Source organism: Mus musculus, chromosome 15 (genome assembly GCF_000001635.26).
Source record: "Mus musculus strain C57BL/6J chromosome 15, GRCm38.p6 C57BL/6J".
Lineage (NCBI taxonomy): Eukaryota > Metazoa > Chordata > Mammalia > Rodentia > Muridae > Mus > Mus musculus.
The window spans coordinates 99,029,634-99,053,020 of record NC_000081.6 but is presented as its reverse complement, the minus strand read 5'-3'; the positions used below and the strand labels follow the sequence as shown (position 1 = coordinate 99,053,020).

General features: G+C 48.9%; 1 protein-coding gene and 1 long non-coding RNA gene across 2 annotated transcripts; both read right to left on the bottom strand.

The window, feature by feature from the left end:
- Positions 1-1,185: 1,185 nt before the first annotated feature.
- Positions 1,186-11,785, bottom strand: Gm41399. The gene is made up of 3 exons (XR_875655.2): positions 11,561-11,785; positions 10,157-10,980; positions 1,186-2,250 (listed from the first exon to the last, which is right to left on the bottom strand). It is a non-coding gene; the product is annotated as a predicted gene, 41399 (long non-coding RNA).
- A 3,130-nt stretch (positions 11,786-14,915) lies between these two features.
- Tuba1c (tubulin, alpha 1C) lies at positions 14,916-23,130 on the bottom strand. Its single transcript, NM_009448.4, has 4 exons — positions 22,597-23,130; positions 18,705-18,927; positions 18,424-18,572; positions 14,916-15,986 (listed from the first exon to the last, which is right to left on the bottom strand). The coding sequence occupies exons 1-4, from the start codon at positions 22,597-22,599 to the stop codon at positions 15,012-15,014; spliced, it is 1,350 nt and encodes a 449-aa protein (NP_033474.1). The 5' UTR covers positions 22,600-23,130; the 3' UTR covers positions 14,916-15,011.
- Between the last annotated feature and the right edge of the window lie 257 nt (positions 23,131-23,387).

Here is a 23,387-nt window from a genome sequence, read left to right as displayed (position 1 = left end):
CATAGGAGGGCTCTGCTCCTGTGGCCTGAGGAAGGCCAGCCTGTGGGGGGACACAGCAAGGCAAAGCAGAGAAGGTTTCACTCCTAGTGGTGAGGAGCCAGGCTGGGGAGCTCTTGGAGGAGAAAGACAGAGGAGAAAAAGCCACAGGTAAGATTGCCATAACTGCCACCCTTTCCCAAAGGACCCGTGCCCTAGAGAACGACCCTCATTGTTGGCCTCTGTTTCCTGTCAGCAAAGCATCAGAGGGCTAAATATCGGAGGGCTCTTAACCTTCCAGAGGCTGTAATCCTTTAACACAGTCCCTCCTGCCGTGGTGACCCCCCCCAACCTTAAACTCATCTCAATGCTACTTCAGAAATGTAATTTTACTACTGTTGTGAACGGCCATGTAAGTATCTGATATGCGCTTCCTGTGGGGATTGTGGCGCACAGGCTGAGAAATCACTGTGTTAAATGAATACATATATGTACATGCTTAACACATACATGGTAAAGGCTGAAAAAGTAACAGGTTTTATTGATGGGTTTTGTTTTGTTTGGTGGTGGTGGTGTCTCTCAAGCTGTCGGCCTCTGGGGCAGGGAGAATCTAGGATTTTTTTTTTTTTTTTTTTTTTTTTGGATTGTTCTCACTGGTGGCTTAGAGTAGTGCTGGATGCCAAGTGGAAGGAGCCAAGTACCAGTCAGCTAGTGGCTGGAGGGGAAGGTAAGCCTGTCCTTCCTTAGTGTGCTGGGACTTGGGGGGTGGGGGGGGGCACATGGCTGTTCAACCTAATGAGCAGCATACTTTGGGCTTTTTTGAAAGGTGTCTTAGTCAGGGTTTCTATTTCTGCACAAAACATCATGACCAAGAAGCAAGTTGGGGAGGAAAGGGTTTATTCAGCTTACGCTTTCCACACTGCTGTTCATCACCAAAGGAAGTCAGGACTGGAACTCAAGCAGGTCAGAAAGCAGGAGCTGATGCAGAGGCCTCCGTGGAGGAATGTTACTGGCTTGCTTCCCCTAGCTTGCTTAACTTGCGTTCTTATAGAACCCAGGACCACCAGCCCAGGGTTGGCACCACCACAATGGGTCCTCCCCACTTGATCACTAATTGTGAAAATGTCTTACAGCTGGATATCATGGAGGCATTTCCTCAAGGGAGGCTCCTTTCTCTGTGATAACTCCAGCCTGTGTCAAGTTGACACACAAAACCAGCCAGAACAAAGGGTCTGCCCTATTTTCTTTAACCGTAAACGGGAATGCTAACAACAGCGCCCATATCGTATCATATCATTAGGAGAATCCGATGAGTTATAAAATGCTAGGCACTTAGTGCTTAGCCACTGCTGTTTTCTCTGCTTCTGCTCCTGTGGTTGCCCTGCAGATTTACAGAGAAACAGCTGTGTGCATGCAAGGAACTGTGGGCCACCAGCAACGGAACCAGTCAGTTATGTGCTGGGGACTCGAAACTGCATTCGGAGAGGTTAGTGGCAGGCTACCGGTCTGCAGCTGGACTCTGGCGAGGCCGAGGAAGGGGCAGCACACAGAGGAGAGAGTGTAATACATTGACTGGGATTTGGCTCAGTCTTTTATGGATGGCAAGATTCCCAAGATATTTCTGAGGATGTGGGTAGCTGAGGCTAAGGTGGCGTAAAGGGAATGAATGGTTCTGGAAGCAAGGTCAGGTCACCAGCCTGAATACTTAACAGCTACAAGACCCAAAGTGAATTATGTCTTCTTTATTTTTAATTTCTTTTTTTAAAGATTTATTTATTTATTCCATGTATGTGGGTACACTGTCACTGTCTTCAGACACACCAGAAGAGGGCATCAGATTCCATTATAGGTGGTTGGAGTCACCATGTGGTTGCTGGGAATTGAACTCAGGACCTCTGGAAGAGCAGTCAGTGCTCTTAACCGCTGAGCCATCTTTCCAGCCCTACTGTCTTGTTGAGATTCAGTTTTTTCCTCCAGAGAACAGAGCTGGCAACAGTCTCCTTTTGGGACTCACAGTAGGTGCTCAACAAACGTTACTCACAGTGGGTGGTCAACAATGTCACTCACCTCTGCCACAGGACAGAGGATCAGAAACAGGAGAGCATACCGTATGGCACTTGTCTAAGTCTTTGTAACCGAGTATTAGTTGGAGACCCTTTTGGTCCAGGTTCAAGATTGGGCACACCATCATGCCATATCCCCAAGATAGGCCAGTGTCCTTAATATTTCTCTGCTAGTCAGGCCCTTGGCTCACATCTAAGGTCCCAGCTTTGGCTGCAGAGGAAGGAGAGATCTTAGAATTTCAAAGTCAACTTAGAAATGTGGTTACCCTCCCCCATGCTTCCTCTCTCCAAGACCTGAAGTGCCTGCTTCCTTTTACACTGGATTACTGTGCCAACTGTCATAAAAGTCCCTTGACTCCCATGGTCTCCCCCTTCCCCATCACTTAGGTAGGACCTGAAGCTCAGAGGGACACAGACTCTGCAGTTGCAGAGGGAACCTTCTCTGTGCTGGTGGGCACAGGAGGGCCTCACAAGGTCCTGATAGTGTTCAAGGCTCTGGTATCTGGGACCAAGGAGACCTCACGGGGAAAGGAGAGTCAGACTTCAGGGTTCCCACCTACAGAGTTGCTCCAAGAACAGAATTCTTCCCTCAGTGTCTGTCTCTGAGCTCCATCTCCCCCGTTGGGGGGGGGTATCCTGACTCACCTTCACCTCACTGGGTCTCAGAGCGCTTTATTAGAACTAATATTTGGTATTTTTCAAGCACTGTGGTAAGCACTTGACACATTCAGTCATTTCCCAGTATCAGGATATTCTACCCAGATTGCTGCTGCTCTTGCTCTCAGTTTACAAAATAAGATAGGAGGGGGGCAGGGTGCTGCTGAGGAGATGGCTTGGCAGTGAAGAGAACTGGCCTCTTCTGGAGGTCGCGGGTTCTATCCACAGCTCCCACACCGGTGGCTCACAACCCTTTGTAACGCAAGTTCCAGAGGATCCAACGCCCTCTTCTGGCTTATGTGGGTACTGCATGCGTGTGGTCCGCAGATATACATGCAGGCAAAAAACCCTAACACATGTAAAGATAAATTTAAAAATTCTTCAAAGAAAAAAGTTAAATAAAATGAAGATAAACAGATGAAGCAACTTGCTCAAAGTCACACGGTGGCTTAGGTATGACTCCTCCTCCTCAGGCCCTCTCTTGTGGAGAGCAGATATCAGCTTTTGCTCTTGGATTTGGGTTGTCTACCTTCAGACCTAGGCCAATAAAATGCCTATAAGGTAGCCGAACTCCGTTTCCCCCTCTTTCCTTTCCTCTCCCACCTATTTTTTGGTTGTTCTGAAAGGTAAAGGTGTTGCTGCCACCTACTGGTCAGAAGCTAGAATGGCACGTCTACAGTCTGTTAATGTGCTAGTTTGAGTGGCTGACTCTAAGCCTTCAGGATCCTGGAATTTAGGATGCTTCAAAATATTCAACGTGTTCCTTTTGGCCGTTGAGGAGAATTATGCAAGGAGGTATAAAAGAGAGTCTTGGCAGTGCTGGTTTGTTGGGGGGATGGTTTTTGTGTACTGTGTATTCAGATGCTGATAACTGGGCCCAGAGATCTGGTTACAGTCAGATGGTGGCATTGTCAAACATCCCCTGCCTCAGTGTAAAAACTGCTTTCCATCATCTCTGATTGGCTAATAAAAAGCCGATCAGCCAGTAGCTGGGCAGGAAAGAATGAGGCAGGACTTCTGACTCCAGAAGAGAGGTCTCTGGTGGGGCCAAGAGATTTCCCAGGAGCGAGTGGAGGAGCACGAATTGCCAGGGCAAGACTAAGATGGCAGGGAAGTAGGCCAGGCCAGCATAGTTGGGTTAGAATAGCTCAGTATCTGCCCAGATATAGAGCAAGATACTCATCAATAAAAATACTAGGTCTTGCCGGGCGTGGTGGCTCATGCCTTCAATCCCAGCACTCAGGAGGCAGAGGCAGGTGGATTTCTGAGTTTGAGGCCAGCCTGGTCTACAGAGTGAGTTCCAGAACAGCCAGGGCTACACAGAGAAACCCTGTCTTGGAAAAACAAAAAACAACAAAACAAAACAAAACCCAAAAACAAAAAACAGAAAACAAAACAAAACAAAACAAAAAAAACCTCATAAGTGAATGCCAAGTCAAAGAATCGTGGACTCATTAAAGTACAGCAGACTGAAGAAAAAAATAAAGAAATAAAGTACCTTTGAAACCTGAAAAAGGAGGAGGAGGAGGAGGAGGAGGGGAGGAGGAGGAGGAGGAGGGGAGGAGGAGGAGGAGGAGGAGGAGGGGAGGAGGAGGAGGAGGAGGAGGAGGAGCCCTTTACACTGGTCTTAGTCCTGACTCCACTCATCCCCAGGCTCTGGCAGCTTCTCACTGTCCCAGAACCCAAGACAGGGCATTTGTAGTGAGGCTTGATGTTAATCCCAGCAGCTGGGCAATGAGTTCAAGGCAAGCCTGCACTACATTGCACCTTTTGGAATTCTGGGCCAGCCAAGGATACACAGTTACATAGTGAAACCTTTTCTTCTTTTCTTTTTGTGTTTAATGCAATTTTATTTTGTACTTATTCACTTTACATCCTGATCACTACCTCCCTCCTGGTTACTCCTTCCCACAATCCTTCCTCCCTCCCCCCCCCCTTTCTCCGCTGAGCTGAGTGCCACCCCACCCCCCACCAACCCCCACCCCCAACTTCAAGTCTCTACAAAGCTAGGTACTTCCTCTCCCACTGAGGCCAGGCAAGGGTAAAACCTTTGAGAGAGAGAGAGAGAGAGAAAGAGAGAGAGAGAGAGAGAGAGCCATGCTATATAGTTCAAGAAAATTACATGCATACACTGCCATGCCCACCTTCTATTTAAGACATTTAGCATCAATATAAATTTATATCGTGTATAAGTGTGTGTGGGTAGTCCATGTTCAAACTCACCAACCTGTTCCAATAATGTTCTATTTTCTATGTTCTTCCTAGCTATTCCTTCCTGATTCAGGATTCAGTGATCCCAAATTGAACCAGACATGTTGGTGTTTGGCTATAATCTCAGTTTCAAGAGCCTAATACAGGAGGACCATGAGTTCCAGGCTTATGGGCAGGCGGAGGGAAGAGCCTGAAGGCCAAGGTTAGGATGATCCCGACACGGTGAGGACTTGAAGAAATACAGCTAAGATCTAAAACAACTTGAGGTTAGATGAATGGGAAAGATTCAGAGGCCTTAGGGCCTTAGTAAATCATAGTGTGTGTGTGTGTGTGTGTGTGTGTGTGTGTGTGTGTGTGTGTGTTGCTGAGGATAGAATTTAAGGCAAACTTTAAGCTATGGTTTCAGCCCAAGACCTTCTCTTTTCTTGTGTGATACCATCTCAAGTAGCCCAGGCTGGCCTCAACCTTACTATATAGCTGAGGCTGGCCTTGATCCTCCTTCCTCCACCTCTGAAGTGCCAGGATTATAGGCACACACCCCACACCTGGCCTCTGATATTCCCTCCCTCCCTCCCTCCCTCCCTCCCTCCCTCCCTCCCTCCCTCATGTGCCATCTCTTTTTCTCTCAGTCTGTGTGTGCTATGTGATGCTGGGGGTGGAACCTTGTGACTACTCAGCACTTCACACTGCTGTTATCCTCACCCCTGCTTTTAAAGCCGATCACAGTTACGTGGTCCAAGGAGGGGGCACTTTCCCCACACTGTTAACTCTCAAGATTTCAGTAGGATTGTCTGGAGAAGGACAGGTTGTATGAGGTCCACCCAGCAGTCTCCTGCCCGTCCTTCCCAAGGCTCCTCTTAGGCTCAGAACTCCAGGTTAAAGTGGGAGGGAACTTGGAGCCCATCCAGCCCTGTCTCCTGATGAGGATGCTGAAATGGAAGCCACGCACAGGTGAGTCAGGACAGCGGCTTGTGCCTGTCAGGACAGTTTTCAGAGGCTCTTCTGCCTTTGCAGCACACACACACACACACACACACACACACACACACACAATTTAAAATCTTTAAGTGAGGGAGGAGGAAGTGGAGGGTTTTTGGGAAAGTGGCCACAGGAGTTTTATCCCGAGGGGAGATCTTGCCCCTGGACCATTCCTCTCTCTTGGTTTGCTTCCAGCTGTCATGAGGCGAGGAGCTAGGTAAGCATTCTCCCGATTCACGCCCTTCCACAATACGATCTTCCTTGTCACAAGCCTGAAAGCATTGGAACCAGCAGGCCAAAACTTGATTTTCTCAGATAGGTCTCAGCAGCGGACAGCTGGCTCAGTGGGTTAGAATGTTCACTCACGGGCTGGTGAGATGGCTCAGTGGGTAAGAGCACCCGACTGCTCTTCCGAAGGTCCGGAGTTCAAATCCCAGCAACCACATGGTGGCTCACAACCATCCGTAAGGAGATCTGACTCCCTCTTCTGGAGTGTCTGAAGACAGCTACAGTGTACTTACATATAATCAATAAATAAATCTTTAAAAAAAAAAAAAGAATGTTCACTCGCTGGGTGAATTCACTCTGTCCTACACTTATCTAGGACATAGATAGCCACACTCTGTCTCTTTAAGAAAAAAAAAGGGGGGGTGGGCTGGAGAAATGGCTCAGCCAGTAAGACACTGACTGCTCTTCCGAAGGTCCTGAGTTCAAATCCTAGCAACCACATGGTGGTTCACGACCATCCCTAATGAGATCTGATGCCCTCTTCTTGTGTGTCTGAAGACAGCTACAGTGTACTTATGTGTAATAATAAATAAATCTTTGGGCTGGAGCAAGCATAGTTGATTAGAGCGAGCAGAAGTCCTAAAAAGTCAATTCCCAACAACCACATGAAGGCTCACAACCATCTGTACAGCTACAGTGTACTCACAGACATTAAATAAATAAATCTTTAAAAAAAAAAAAAAAAAACAACCAAAAAACAGCTGGGTTTGGTGGCACATGCCTTTAATCCCAGCACTGGGGAGGCAGAGGCAGGCGGATTTCTGAGTTCGAGGCCAGCCTGGTCTACAAAGTGAGTTCCTGGACAGCCAGGGCTACACAAAAAAAAAAAAAAAAAAAAAAAAAAAAAAAAAAAAGAAAGAAAGAAAGAAAAAAAAAAAGAAAAGAAAAGTCAAAGTGCTATCTAGCATCTTTCCCCCTTCTGTCTTTTGAGACACATTGTAGCTCAGACCCGCCTCAAATTTAGTTTTCCTGCTTTAGCCTCCCCAGTGCCCGGATTATGAGAATGAGCCACCACCCCCTGCTAGGGCCTTACTGTTGTTATTATGTAACTAAAAGTTTCTCTAAGCCGGTGTGGCAGTTCATATTGTAAACCCATCACTTGACCGGAAAAAGCCACAGATTCAGGAGTTCCGGGTCAGCCTAGGAAAACACACACACACACACACACACACACACAGGGGGGGGAGAGAGAGAGAGAGAGAGAGAGAGAGAGAGAGAGAGAGAGAGAGAGAGAGAACGTACATTGGCCAGATGGCTTTGTCTGAGTTCAACCTCTGAGTCCCATTTGGTGGACGGAGACCCAACTTCCACAAGTTGACCTCTGAACTTCACACCACCCCACACATCAGCAAAAATAAATAAATAAATAAATAAATAAATAAATGGGAAAAAAAAGTCAGAAAAGTTTTTTTTATGAATGCTTGTGTAGGGTTTGATGTTGAATGTCTTTGGCTGGAAAGAGAAGGGTGACCTCAAATGGCTGAATCTCCCTCGGCAAGAAATGAGAGGCAGAGTTAACAGAACCGGGTAAGTCAGCGGCTCTAAATATCACCAGGAACCAATTACCTTTTTATTTTTCTGCTGTCTCATGTTTAAGGTGTTAGCTTCTGTTCTCATGTCTGTTCCTTGTCTCATAGCTGCGACAGCAGCAAGCAGCTTGCAGAAGTATTGTACACTCACAAGCTGTCCAAAGGTTACAAGAGAACCCTTTTCCAGAGCAAGAACCTTTTCCTTTGGCCCCTCCCCCACACCAGCAGACATTACCTCATCTCCTATTTCCATAATGACATCACTTGCTGGTTCCTCATCCAATCCCTGGCAAGGGGACTAAAATTACCTTGATTCGTTTAAACAAGGATTTACCCTGGTGGGGGAAGGCCTGGCTCTGGCGTACTGAATGCTTGGGACTGAAATAGAACCAGCTGTGTTAGCCAGGTTAGCAATGGGCTAAAACCAGACCAGCTGACTCAGGCCTGCAATCCAGCACTCAGAGGCTGAGGCAGGAGGGCACTGCTGTGGATTCAAGGGCAACCTAGGCCAGTGTGATATTCTATTTAAACGTAAAACCAAACTACAGGCATGCACATGCTCTCACACACATTTCTATCGTGGATTCTACTGCACAGTGCATAACCGTTTTTGTTGTTGTTTGGTTGGTTGGTTTTCAAGACAAGGTTTCGCTACATAGCCCTGGCTATCCTGGAACTCACTTTGTAGACCAGGCTGGGTTCAGAGATCTGCCTGCCTCTGTCTCTGAAGTGCAGAAATCAAAGGTGTGTGCCACCACCGTCAACTTCCTGCTGTTTAATTTTGTCAATTTGATGGGTTTGAGAAAAGCTCCAGGGATTGGTGGTTACACCTCTGGGTGTGCCTTTGATGGCCAATGAGTGGCTGGAAGAGGAGAGAATGGACTACCTTTGCCAAGGGCACTTTAGGGTTTGCTAACTCTAGTGTTTGACATCTGTGAGCACAATGGGCTAAAGGATAAAAATCGAGGAGCCCAGGAAAGAGGTGAAAATGATAACAGTCAGGCTGGAGAGATGGCTCAGAGGCACTGTCTGCTCTTCCAGAGGTCCTGGGTTCAGTTCCCAGCAACCACACAGTGGCTCACAACCATCTGAAATGGGATCCAATGCCCTCTTCTGGCCTGCATGCATACATGCAGGCAGAACATTATATACATAATAAATACCAATGCACATAAAATAAAAATAAATGAATTATTTAAAAATTTAATTCATGAAAAAGACTGCTAGATTAAAAAACAAATACATAAATAAAAATAAAACTGGGGGAGGGGCTGGTGATAGCTCAGTGTTTAGGGTTATTGGCTGCTCTTCCAGAGGCTCAGGGTTTGATTTTCAGCACCAACATGGTGGCTCACAACAGTCTTTGACCTTAGTCTCAGGGAGATGAAAGGCGTGCATCACTGTGCCTGTTGACCTGGACTGTACCGTGCAGAACGATCGCCCTGGAACCCATGTCCACTGTCCTGCCTGTTTCCAGAGTGTTTGTATTACGGGTGGGCATGTGGCACTCATGTTTATTTAGTTTCTTTTTAAATGGGATTTTGTTCTAGTCCAGGCTTAGCCTGAAACTTACAGCAAGAAACTTACAGGAGACTGACCTCCTGCTTCAGTCTCCCAAGTATGTGTGCCTCCTTGCTTGCTGCTTGTTCCAGTTTTAAGTAGGAACCTTCTGGAGTCATGTGAGATGGTGCTCTGGAACCCACATAAGGGTGGAAGGAGAGCCCTCCACATGTGTGTCCCAGCACACAGGCTACACACTCACACAATGCACACACACACACACACAGAGACACAAACACACACAGACACACATACACACTAGCTTTAATCCCAGCACTCAGGAGGCAGTTGATCTCTGTGAGTTCGAGGCCAGCCTGGTCCACAGAGTGAGTTCCAGGACAGCCAGGACTACTCAGAGAGACCCTGTCTCAGAAAAACAAAAACAAAACCAACAACAACAACAAAGAAGAAGAAAGAAAGAAAGGAAGAAAAGAAGGAAGGAAGGAGGGGGAGAGAGAGAGAGAAATCAAGCTTCCAGGAGATGAAATGATCGTCCATTGCATGTGAGAGGCCTGGAGTTTTACACTGTAAGAAAGAAAAAGGAGAGGAAGGTGGTGAGGGAGGAGGAGGAAGAAGAAGGACGGAGAGAGGAAGAAATCTGGTGGTGAGAAAGCCTTTCAAAGCACTTCCCATCTTACTTAAAGAGATGTACCCAAGGGCCAAAGAGATGACTCTGTGGTCAGAACTGGTCCAAGGCCTTCTAGAAGACCTGAGTTCCGTTCCTAGCACGCAGACAGGGTGGCTCACACCACTGGTGACTCCAGCTCCAGGAGATCCTATGCCCTTTCTGGCCTCCATGGGCATGTGTACAGACCCATCCCCCACACACATATACACATAAAATAATCTTTTAAAGAAGAGAATCCAGTTGCATAAGGCGGGAGATTTCCTCACCTCGCCTCAAGCAGACATGTCCAGTTCTGACAGATGTTGACTCGAGCAGTAGGGGAGGAACCTGCACAGCGTTGACTAACTCCATAAGCAAGGTGTCTGGAATGATGGGATGAATGGCAGGCTGAAATGTCAGCAAAAGGCACTAAGGTTCTCCGTTCGGCTGGAGGTGAGTTTCCACACCCTGCCCACATGCACACAGGGCTTTGCTCTCGGCTTCCACTGTCTCCTGGACAGCCACCCAAACACCATCTGCCAAGGTCATCTCTGGATGCCCCACCTTGTGGCCTTGGCTGTCAGGCACTGGCCAGCCTGGCCCAATGGTTAAGGGGGCAGTGTTCCAAAGGTGAGCTGTCCCATCAGATATCAGATGCTATTTCATCAGCAGGAGTCCAGGTGAGTATCAGCTGTCCTCTCTCAAGGGCACCGGATTGCCCCATGATTGGAGAATTTACTCACAGAGAGTCTTGACTTCTCATAGAAGAAAAAGCAGTCCTGTTCTCTAGGGAAGCCTCGTCCTGGGTGCTGAGCCACCCGGATGTCTCACTCTGGATCTGTTTAATGCTAGCTGGGGCTCTTGGGATGTACGGTCACGACCAGTGACCCAGGGACCAGTGACCCAAGGCCACTTCAGGCTATAGTTCTATCCAGCACCCAAGGTTGTGGCACAGTCCCCCTGACCTGGAAAGGCTACCAGGTGCAAAGATGACATCCCCAGGTGCTTCTCAGGAGCCACTTTCAGTCAGAGTTTGGGGGTCCGATTTTAGTTAGTTGCTCTGCAGCTTCAGGCTAGATATTTAATCTCTCCATGCTTGGTCTATCGACACCTGGAAGTTAAGGTGAAGAACACTAAGATGAGCTATGAATGTAGCCTTTCCTCCCACAACCCCTTCAGGGTCCCACAGAACATTCCAGAAGTAGGAGGGCTGAAACCTAGGCTCTCTGCAAGGTTAACTTTTATTTTTAAGTGTATGAGTGCTTACACGTGTGTGTGTGTGTGTGTGTGGTGCCCCTGGAGGCCAGGAGAGACCCCTGGAACTGAACTTACAGGTGACTGTGAGCTGCCACGTGGGTGCTGGGACCTAAACCCTGCAGGGAAGGGATAGCAAGTGCCCTTAACTGCTGAGCCACCATCTCTCCAGCCTGGATTCTTGGTTTTCTGACTTACAAAGCAAGCATCCACGGCCTGGCAGCTTTCTGTGGGTGCCTGCACGCTTGAGCGCACATTCATTCCTCCGTCTCTCCTTGCTCACACTGGAAGAGTTTTGCTACTGCCCACTCACCCCTCAGGACCACGATGAAGGGGGGCAGCAGAAGAGAGGATGCATAGGTCAGGTGAGGGCAGAGAGAGCTCCCTGTCCGGACAATGAGGCTGGAAGCCACAGCCACCCTCAGACGCACTCGTACCTCTCAGGCTCTGTCCATTTGTCCCATCAGACCTCCGAAGCAATTCTGAGCCCAGACTTTCCATTTGCGCTCAAGGGCAGATCTTATGATTGTCAGCCACAAAGCAGTGACCCGGACCTTGGGGTATATTTGTTCTTGCTGGAGGCTAACTTCTATGCACTTTCCCACCCACACAGGAGAGGAAAAAAATCATCATTACAAGGACACATTCCTCCCCAACCGCTGGCACTTTGCTCTTCAATTCCCCAGGCTCGGCTGTGAGAGATTTTTCCTCAGCTAAGCCCGTCTTCGCTCACCTTTCTTCACCCGGCTGAAAGCGTCTCAGCTCCTCACAACTTGGCTCATGTATAAAAGAACTCATCCGAAAGGCTTACGTAGGGAATTGGCAAGGGCTGCTCCTGGCTAAGGGGTGGCTGCTGGGGAGTGGGGGGCAGGGGTTTCAGGCTCCACCAGGTCGTTTTGAAAGCTTTTGGGCTTTTGAAAATGGGCTTTCTTTGGGGGCAGTTTTAATGGGAAATGCAGGCTTGGAAAATGAACCCTTCAGGTGTTCTAGGATGTCATGGTAGCCGGAAACAGATTTATTTGACCCCCCCCCCCCTTACCTGGCTGTCCAATTTTCTCCAATCATGCACTGTGGTCAATACAGACATCTGGTTGTCATCCTAGCTAGCGCCCCACCCCGTTCCCCCCAGCTTCAGGAAGAACTAGTCTGATAAGCAGCTGATAGATCACGCTCAGCTTAGAGCTGAGGCTCAGCAGCAGGCTAACCCCCAGGGAGAAAGATACCCACAACGCTGCACATAGGAATACTGCAGAAATGTCTAAAGCAGAGATCCTATCTGAAACAGAAAGAAAAAAAAAAAAAAAAGATGCTTGCTAAGCTGTGCCCACAGGCAGGCACAATGTGTTGGGGTATTTAAAAGAGAATATGTGTGACTGTTTGCAGTTGCTTACACAGGCCTGAAGGGGGAGTCAAACCCCCTACAGCTGAGTTCAGGCCCACGTGGCACGTGTTTTTTTGGTGGTGCAGTGGGTGAGTGGGTGTGTTGTGAGGGGGGCCCCCCCGCTAAGATCGCTTAAAAGTCTTTAAACTCAGGAGTCTGCCCAGGTTGGCGTTGGATTCAGTCTCCGTAGGAGCCACGCCTGACTCGTGAACAGTTTTCAAGGTGCGCTCCTCCCAGAGCAGGGGAGCTGCGGCCAGACATACAGTACAAAGGCATCTTGGGAAAGCTGGTAACCCGGCCCCACTGGAGTAGGTGGCCACATCAGCAGCTCTGCTTGCTTTCCTCACGGCAGTGACGAGGCACACACTCAAGCAGCACTCAAAACCCGTTCCTTTACCGACACCGTCGTAATTCTCACCAGGCTAAGCTGACCGGCCCGCCACAGTATTCATGCCCTCTTCACACTGACGGCAAGGGAGATCATCTAGAAACCCTGTAGCGCCTTTCCCTCCCTTTGGCTATCAAACTAAACAATGAACCCCACCCAAAGAACTCAATTTTGCTATTCCATACGAGGAAAAGGCTAGCCCGATGCCCTGGTGCCAGAGGACCTCAGTTAGACAGTCTGACAACTTATGGGCCACCCTGATGGCAGCTGGGAGCGGAGACAGCGCAGACCAGTCAGTAATGGGCGAACCCCGCTATTTATGCCTTCCATTTAAACCTCACCTCCAGTCAGTACCCAAAGGGAGCAGGCATCGCTGGGTCCATTTGTTTGCTCCCCAGCTCCATGGGAGCACCTTGAATATTCTGTTTACCCAAGGTCTCCTGTATCTAAGCTGGCTTTGAGTGGTCTTGAGTTTCTCACTGCCTGCCTCTACAGCCCCAGTGCTGGATTATAGGAAAGTGGTGCACATTAGCATACCACTGTGTCTCTTATGTGGCACAGGGATCAAACTATGAGCACACAGGAAAGCATTCTGCCATTTGAGCTGTGCCCCCAACCCTACGAACTGCTGGTGTAGGACTACAGCTAAGTCTAGGTCACAAGTGGTCTCCCACAGCGCCACCTACTCTAGTAATTCTTTTTCTTTTTTCTTTTTTTTTCATTTTTGGTTTTTCGAGACAGGGTTTCTCTGTATAGCCTTGGCTGTCCTGGAACTCACTTTGTAGACCAGGCTGGCCTCGAACTCAGAAATCCACCTGCCTCTGCCTCCCGAGTGCAGGGATTAAAGGTGTGCTCGGCCACCACCCCCTGGCCTCTAGAAACGTGTGTATCATTCTGCCAGCAATGACTGCTACAGGAGCAGACCAGTTTGAAATGAGTGAAACCTGCCCTGTTTTGAAGGTTCAAATGAGGACACAAACATTTCCCTGATTTCCTTCAAATATTCACAATCGATTATAAAAGTCAAGTGCCCAGACATTGCCAACCTGGTAAGACTGTAACTGTCTCAGCCAGGTCTTCCTTCCTCAATCACCCATCTAAGTTCATGTTTACTTACCATCATAGGCTCCGGCACACGGACCAAGACTCAAACCCATCTACTAAAATCCAGTCGCACTACAGAGCTAGCCAGTCAGCCTGCAAGTTAATGTTAGTACCTAATACCTGTGCGTGGGTTCAAGTGGCAGACACTGACCTGTGGTCTAAAGCACAAATGGTTTTGATTCCTATCAAAGGCACTGTTGCTTCCCTGTGGTTGACTCTAGGATTGCAATGAGAATCCCTTCTTATCTGGGACACCTTTTGTTGGGGGCAGGAAGACTGGATAAAGTCCCTCCTGGAATACCTAAAGTGAGCGTCCAACTGGAAGTCGCCTTCTCTTTTTAAAGATTTGAGGCATAAGAGCACACTGCTAGCCGGGCATGGTGGCGCACGCCTTTAATCCCAGCACTCGGGAGGCAGAGGCAGGCTGAGTTCGAAGCCAGCCTGGTCTACAAAGTGAGTTCCAGGAAAGCCAGGGCTATACAGAGAAACCCTGTCTCAGGATGGGGGGCCGGGGGGGGGGCGGGGAGAGTACACTGCTGTAGCTGTCTTTAGACACATAAGAGGGCATCGGATCCCATTACCACCATGTGGATGCTGGGAATTGAACTCAGGACCTCTGGAAAAGCAGTCAGTGCTCTTAATTGCTGAGCCATCTCTCCAGCCCAAAATACACATTTGTTTTTAATCAGTAAGCACAGAACACAGCACCTAGTGGGTACTTGAAAATGGTCAACTAATCACTAGTCTCAACTGGGCACACTCAATGAGTCATGAATCCATGATTCAGTTAGGGACAGTGATGGCTGTCATATCATGGCAGCACTCATAGAGGTGTAGGGGCAGGAAGCCATCTTGGACTAGCAAGATGCAATCTCAAAGGGGAAGGGGAAAAGCTATGAACCAGATGCCAGTTTGCAACTTACAACGGAAACACCTTTATTGACAGTTTAGGACAGTTAGAGCACACACAAAGACAAAGATGAGACCACAGAAGTATAGAATGGCAGCACATGAGTTAATATTCCTCACCCTCATCGTCTCCTTCAGCACTATCTGCCCCAACCTCCTCATAATCCTTCTCTAGGGCAGCCATGTCCTCACGGGCCTCAGAGAACTCACCCTCCTCCATGCCCTCACCCACATACCAGTGCACAAAGGCACGCTTGGCATACATCAGATCAAACTTGTGATCTAGGCGAGCCCAGGCCTCAGCAATGGCTGTGGTGTTGCTCAGCATGCACACAGCTCTCTGCACCTTGGCCAGGTCACCACCGGGTACCACAGTGGGAGGCTGGTAGTTAATGCCAACCTTGAAGCCAGTGGGGCACCAGTCCACAAACTGGATGGTACGCTTGGTCTTGATGGTGGCAATGGCAGCATTGACATCTTTGGGAACCACATCACCACGGTACAGCAGGCAGCAAGCCATGTATTTACCATGGCGAGGGTCACATTTCACCATCTGGTTGGCTGGCTCAAAGCAGGCATTGGTGATCTCTGCTACTGTAAGCTGCTCATGGTAGGCTTTCTCAGCAGAGATGACAGGGGCATAAGTGGCCAGAGGGAAGTGGATGCGAGGGTAGGGTACCAGGTTGGTCTGGAATTCTGTCAGATCAACATTCAGGGCCCCATCAAATCTGAGGGAAGCAGTGATGGAAGACACAATCTGGCTAATAAGGCGGTTAAGGTTGGTGTAGGTTGGGCGCTCAATGTCGAGGTTTCTACGACAGATGTCATAGATGGCCTCATTGTCTACCATGAAGGCACAATCAGAGTGCTCCAGGGTGGTGTGGGTGGTGAGGATGGAATTGTAGGGCTCAACCACAGCAGTGGAAACCTGGGGGGCTGGGTAAATGGAGAACTCCAGCTTGGACTTCTTTCCGTAATCCACAGAGAGCCGCTCCATCAGCAGGGAGGTGAAGCCAGAGCCAGTTCCCCCACCAAAGCTGTGGAAAACCAAGAAGCCCTGGAGACCCGTGCACTGGTCAGCCTGTGGGAGAAAAGCTCATTTTAGTGTTGAGAGACATTTTGTGAGAGCTACCATGGGTGCTTACGAATCTGCAGCTAGCACCTGATAAACTTGGGAGACTTCAGGACATCCAGTAGGAATTACAAAAGGCTTCCAAGTGGCTCAGTGACTGAGAACTTCTGAGGAACGGGGAAGCTTCCTTAAGCTGATCTTAAATGAGCTCCTTCTAACTGCATTAGAACAATAGGAGATCAGAACAGACACAAGGCACAGGCTTTGGTTGCCAGGAGGCTGTGGCTGGTGACCTTGCTTTGGGTCAAATCACAAGGGCATGCACCTTTCTTATCAGTTGGGAGTTACCAAAGGGCAGGACTCAGACTTCTGGATAGGTTGCCAACATCTAAGTTGGAACACAGGACAGCCAGGTTTTACTGCCCAGGTTAGTGTCAGGCTGAAGGTGGGTGGCCCTACCTCCTCATGTGTGACCTGACAAATTAAATTCCTCTACCTCACTTATTAAGAGATGTGACCTAGCTTGGGAATTAAAAGCATACTTGAAATAAGGCTCAGCACAGAATGCACCCAGCACGTGGCAGTCGATTCATTCCGGGCAAGGAGAGCGCCTTATTAACATTCCACTAGACCTTCAATGGGTGTCCCGCTCCATTCAAGTGGTCTATTCTGACTGCAGGCCAAATCTCTGTGCTTTTCTAGGATACCCAGGGAGAGAACCTGGTACATGCTAGGCCAGTACTCGACTACTGGGCGCTCTCTCTCCCCCTAATTATTTCAAATAGTCTTCTGTTGAGACTCTCTAACTTTGCAAACTTTAAAAAAAAATTATGTATGTGAGTGCACTGTTGCTGTCCTCAGACACACCAGAAGAGGGCATCAGATCCCATTGCAGATGGTTGTGAGCCACCATGTGTTTGCTAGGATTTGAACTCAGGACCTCTGGAAGAGCAGTCAGTGCACTTAACCACTGAGCCATCTCTCCAGCCCCCAGACATTTCTTAATAACTGTCTCTTTAGTTCACTTACTGGTCCATATCTTAATTACATATGAGGAGTACCAGGCAGAGCCATGTCAAGTCACATTCATTATGCCACCTGTGTAACACAGTGACACTGAGGTCAATTCTTCTGGTCGTTAATAGCTTTTACTTGGTCCCTAATATCCAAGTCTGTGTTGTAGCTGAAACTTCATTTGCTACAATCCTCCTTCATTAATGGAAGGATTAACCTACTTCCATGGGAAGCAGAGAAAAGTATGAAGCTATGAGGTAAAGCTGTTGCTTTTTAGAGCAGACCATGTGTGGTTGGACTGAGCATAATTTCCCAACAAGCCATTCCACCCCAGCCTGCCTGCCTGCCTCCTCCACACCCCAGCCTGCCAGCCTGTCCGTTTCTTTTTTGGTTAATCACTTACAAGCCTCACAGAGTGTTCAGAGTGGCCATCTGATCGCCAGGCTGTTCATTAAAACTCGCACTTACCAGGATAGGTAAGGCCCTATAGGACTGGACCTGCTTAGCACTGGCCGGCCAGAGCCAGTTCACTTCCTTGAGTGCTAGAAAACTTTTTCTGGGATTTCTAATCTTACAACTTCAGAGTCCCATCAACATACCTGCTTCTGCATTATGGAATCTCCTGACTCCACCTCAAGCTTTGCCGGAGGACTACGCTTTTTTTTTTTTTTTTTAATTTGTTCTGTTTTGAGACAGGGTCTCTGTGTAGCCCTGGATGTCCAGGAACTCACTCTGTGGACCCCATCTGTCCTCGAACTCACAGAGATCCTCATGCCTCTACCCTCCAAGTACCGGGATTAAAGGCGTGTGCCACCACCATCTGGCTAGCTTAATTAAGGACTCTTCTGTAGGCTGTTTTTCGTTTTGGTATGTTTTTACTTCATGTATATGATGTTTGCCTGCATGTATATCTATGTTCCGTATGTCTGGGGCCCACAGAGGCCAGAAGAGAGCAACAGATCCCCTAGGACTGAAATTACAGGTATTTTGTGAGCCACCACGTGGGTGCTGGGAATTCAACTTAGGTCCTCTAGACAAGCAGACAGTGCTCTTAAATTCTAAGCCACCCCGCCAGCCCCCATAAATGGTGTCAAACCGGCTTCTTTGGCTCTGAAACTTTTTGTTTCTTCTGTTCTGAAGACTGAACCCTGGGCCCTGTGTGTGGCAGGTTGGCTGCTCTATGAACAAACTTTATTAACATGAAACTCCAGTCCAGATTTCCAAATGAGCTTTACTTATTAGTCACATGGAGGCCTCAGCCACCCCCTCAGTGAGAGAGAGGACCTAAAAGGGATGTGAATGTCTGAGCCTGAAACAAAGAGACTGAACACGGTCCTCAGTATTAGGGGACTGTGAAGCTTGCTGGTCTCACTGAATACATATAAGACCCCTAACCCTGGTTAGAACACACCGCATAACCCACTGCTCTTACCAGCTTGCGAATCCTGTCCAGGACAAGGTCAATGATCTCCTTGCCAATGGTGTAGTGGCCACGGGCATAGTTATTGGCAGCATCCTCCTTGCCTGTGATGAGCTGCTCAGGATGGAAGAGCTGGCGGTAGGTGCCGGTGCGAACTTCATCTGCAAAGGGAGAAGACATCAGCCATCGGCCACCGAGGACACACACAAGCTCACTCACCCTTCTGGGTCTGGAGAGAGATTCTGAGTATGTGACCAAGAAGGAATGCCTGGGGAAGCCCCCAGCCAGCTTACCGATGACCGTGGGTTCCAGGTCTACGAACACTGCCCGGGGCACATGCTTGCCAGCTCCTGTCTCACTGAAGAAGGTGTTGAAGGAGTCATCTCCTCCCCCAATGGTCTTGTCACTTGGCATCTGGCCATCAGGCTGGATGCCATGTTCCAGGCAGTAGAGCTCCCAGCAGGCATTGCCGATCTGGACACCAGCCTGGCCAACGTGGATGGAGATGCACTCACGCTGTGGAAAGAGGGAAGAACGTGTGAGAATGTGACACACGAGACCTTGGGGCATGGCTCAAAGATAGGATCACTTTTCAGAGGCCACTCCTGCCTAGGACTATACTTCAAAACCAAGAATTTTTACTGAAGAGCTAACCCAAGAAAAAAAGTCCTCTGAAGGCATTAAGGCTAATGACCTACTAGGCAAGGCCAGGCCATTCAACAGATTGTATCCTTGGCAGTTCAGGATCAGTTTTCTACTGCTTTAGAAAGACATTCAGGATTATGCCAGAATTCCCCAGCTCTTAGTCCTTGCACTTGAGGCAGAACCTTTCCCTGCCAGGGCTGAGTCAAGCTGACTGTCCCATCTGAGCTCACTGCGGTTCCTTTATGGGGACAAAACTTCCTCTTCCCTTTAAAACCAGCTCAAACTAGCCCCCATGACTCACAAAAAAAAAAAAAAAAAAAAAAAAAGGCTAGATAAGCAGATAGTGGTATGCTAAGAGTGGCCAGAGGCAGCCTTGCACCCAGTGAAGACTCTAATCTGCAAGAACAGTTTTCCTTCCCGGTCTCACTGTTAATCCATCTGGTGGGATGTTTTAAAGATCAGAAGACTCCTAAAACTTCACAAAAGTTTAAGAAATGGGGCTGGAGAGTGCCAAGAAGAAAGGAGTAATTAGTGGCTCCCTAGTAGATAGATCAGAGTGTACATTTCTGGCACTGTGGAAAAGTACAAGATTCTAACCATGGTGGTCAGGGGGACACCCTTGTTTTCCTTTCCTTGCTCAATAGTCGCTCTGAAGTTACCAAACCCATTTCCTATTGGTCCAATGAGACAATAAGTGCCTATGCTGAACCCACAGGATTCAGAGGGAGCCAGTGTTCATCATAAATCTGTATGAGATGAGGACCTTGAATTTGGCAGAAAACCTTCACATTTGACAAAGAAGTCTCCCACAGTTGCTATGCTTTTCCTTTAGTAAAGACTTTCATGCTTTTAAGGTCATGAGCAGGAAACTCAATTCAACATCCAGGGTCTCTAAAGAGCAGCTTCTCAGGCCTCAATAGTAAAACAAAACATTGCTCACAACCTTTGACTAGTCTCGTCCTTCCACCCGTGTTTCCCACAAGACAATCAAGGGCTTGGACCACATCAGTGAGATCAGCGTCTCCTGTGCGGAGGACTGTGGGGGAGGTGCAGCTCTGGTTCAAGTGACCTTCACCTGGACTTTAGAGCCTCCAGTCCCCAGAAGCTAGAAAGAACCACAGGCAGGCCTAAGGAAGTGCGGCGTCGGAGGCCATAGATTCTAAGGTGGCATTTCAACAGTAGCCTTTTGGTGCTAAACAGCTTCTTTGTGCAGGCAAGATAGCACATGAAGGTCAATTTCCGCCAAGCCAGATAATGAGTTCAATCCAAAAGACCTGAGTCTCCACACAGGCATGCGTGGCAGACATACATCCACATGAGAAATGTAAAATCTTTACAAACAAGCCTGTCTCCTGGAAGCTAAGAAGCCAAAGCCAAGAGGAACAGATGAATCACTTAGTCTAGCCTCGACTGGATTAAGAGGCTTGCTGGTGTAGCAAAGCCAGACACTTAAGCCATGCTTGCCTAATAGGTGAGCCTGGGGCTTTTCTGAACTGTATCTTTGTGGGTTTGCTTGATCAAAAGCTGTTACGGCATCCCTCTTTCAGAATACAATTCTGAAAGTTTCCTGGGGTGTGGGAGGGCTGTAGGATAGCCTGGGAAAAGAGCCTACTAGTGAGCCTGATCTCGGAACTGCAAGGAAAGCTGCCCTCTCCTGCCCCCACCCCCAAGCATACCAACTATCCAAACGTACACTCCACACAAGTGAATAAAACAAAGAAGCCAACAGCTTTGGGGGCTGGAGAGTTAGCTCAGATGAGAGAGGTCTTGCCTAACTATGTGAAGTTCTGTGTTCCATCCCAGCACCACACAAAATGGTGGCTCGGGCCAGTAATCCCAGTCCTAGTGTGGGAAGGAGGCGACCAGCAGTTCAAGGGTCACCCAGGACTATAGACAGAGGCAGCTTGCGCTACCTGAGGGCTGTGCACCTCACTTCCCCAAAGCTTCCATAGACCTTAAACAATACTGGGATGGGGTTTTCTTTAAAAAAAAAAAAATTTTTTTTTTTTAGATTTATTTCTTATATGTAAGTACACTGTAGCTATCTTCAGACACACCAGAAGAGGGCATCAGATCTCATTAAGGATGGTTGTGAGCCACCATGTGGTTGCTGGGATTTGAATTCAGAACCTTTGGAAGAGCAGTTGGTGCTCTTAGCTGAGCCATCTCTCCAGCCTTTCTTTTAAATTTCTATTGTCAGCTGACCAGGTGCAGGCTAGGTAAATGGTCTCTCAAATAGTTAAAACTTATTTAGCAGGGAGGTTCCTTTTACCGAAATTATTCACTCTGTAGCCCGCTCTAGCCTGGGACTCACTAGGGACTAAGGAGCCCCAAACTCATGATGAGCAATCCCCCTCCCTGTCTCAGCCTCCAAAGTCTAGAGAACTAGCCACTCTCCTCCAAGCCGGGCTGAGTTCCTGGTAACTTTGTTTGCTTTTGAGACCGGGTCTCATTGTGCTGGCTGACCAGAACTCAGAAGATACTCCTGCCGCTGCCTCCAGAGCCCAGGGTTTGATAGCCTCACCCATTTTTTTCTTGAAAACTGAACTAATACATTGTTAACCAGGTGAATAACCCTAGCTCTTGGGTAGTGGAGACAGAAGGATCTTGGTTTTAGTTGAAGGTCATGTTTGGCCACATAATGATTTCAAGACTGGCATGAGCATAAGACACTCAAAAACCAAAGTGCAAGCCAAGTGGTTTGCCTTTCATCTCAGCTCAGGTAGCAGAGGCAGGCAGAGCTCTGAGTTCCAGACCATCCTGGTCTACAGGGTGAGTTCTATTACAGCCAGAGCTACAAAGAAACCCTTTATCGAAGGAAGGAAGGAAGGAAGGAAGGAAGGAAGGAAGGAAGGAAGGAAGGAGAGAGAGAGAGGGGGGGGAGAGGGGAAGGGAGAGAAAAAAACCCGCTGTTGGTAGTTTACTCTAGCTTTAAATTGAAAAAAAAATTTTTTACGGACATTTTTTCTTAACTGGGCTAAATATAAATATGCCGTTGAAGTAACACTAAAAACTAGGCTGGCTTAGGGGATCTGACGCCAATTATTCCCTCCTACGGAGGAGCTCGCCTTCTCAGGTGCACAGCTGCAGCTGGAAGGGCCGGGGACTGGCCACAGGTGACTCAGCAGCGAGTCACAGGGCGTGGAGACGGTGCCCGGAAGTATTTGCTCAGTCCTGTCCAGAGCGCACGAGGTCCTCTGGGCTATCCCAGCTGGGAGAGCGACATCATTTGAGGAAAATGGAGACCTTTGAGTTTCTCCAAACTCTCGTGATCATTGTGAAAGTTCCCTGCCTTTCCGGGAGCGACCGGCGGCCGAGACGGGATGCTCTCCCAGGAGGATCGAGACAGAGGATCGGGACGAGCCCTCCAGCCCAAAGCGACACTAGTTTAGTGGACTAGGCTCTCACACCCCAAACGCCAGAAGCCAGTCTAACTGGAGGCGGCCGTCGTGGGGCTATTGCAGGTATCGTCTCCCGGGCAGCCCTCAGCTCCCGCGGTCCCTTCAGACGACCTCGCCGCTACCCCAAAGCCATACTCACCATATTTAGTCCTTGAAGTGGTCCGCGAAAACTGAGGAAGTGAAAAAGGGTGACGAAGATCTCCCACTAACAGACTACCAAGGAGTCCGGGGGAGAAGCTGTGTAAGGTCCGCCTCCAGGACAGGGCTTATATACCCTGGCCGGGCCACGCGTCGGGAGGGCGGACACCGGACCCCGCCCCGGGCCGCAGCGAAGCCGATGATTGGCGGGTTCGAAAGTTCAAATCAAACTCCGTAGAAGGAGCTGGAAGTGGGAAGGGGAGGAGACACCCAGGGTCCACGCCAGGGCCAGGTGGGGCGGGGAAGAAGGTGGGGAAGGCGATTGGAAGTTGGAGGACAGCGAGATCTTTGTGGAGCTCTGGCCGGAAGAAAGTCCCAGGTAGAGAGGGGGGCGGCCTGGCTCAGCCACCGGGGACTCACAGCTGATCGCCGCCGCACTTGTGGCTCGGTCGCCCCACCCAGGCCTTGGAGCCCGGAAGAGTGAGCCAGAGAGGTGACCCGGGGCTGCCGGCAGGGTGGTGACTGCGACAGCTTCAGGGGGCCAAGATGGAAACGCCCAGTCAACTTGACGGCACAGTGGGAGGGGTGGAGCTGAAGTTAGCTCAAGCCAAAGCCGGTTACAACATCACCAGGGTTGCAGCCCCTGAAGGCAATCTTTCCTAACCTAGGTCTCAGTTGCCTCCAATGGGTCCTAAGCACCTTACTCTTTACTCCCGCCTTCTAGAAGGCTAGCCCTCTCCTCCTTCCTCCCTTCTCCCCACCCTTCCCCCAAGTCCTGAGGATATTTGCCAG

Excerpts from the sequence above, each read along its gene's own strand:
- Tuba1c (NM_009448.4), bottom strand. Across the intron at positions 18,573-18,704 it reads CCTGGAACCCACGGTCATCG|ATGAAGTTCGCACCGGCACC; the intron begins GTAAGCTGGCTG and ends CTCCCTTTGCAG. Across the intron at positions 15,987-18,423 it reads TGGACAGGATTCGCAAGCTG|GCTGACCAGTGCACGGGTCT; the intron begins GTAAGAGCAGTG and ends TTTCTCCCACAG.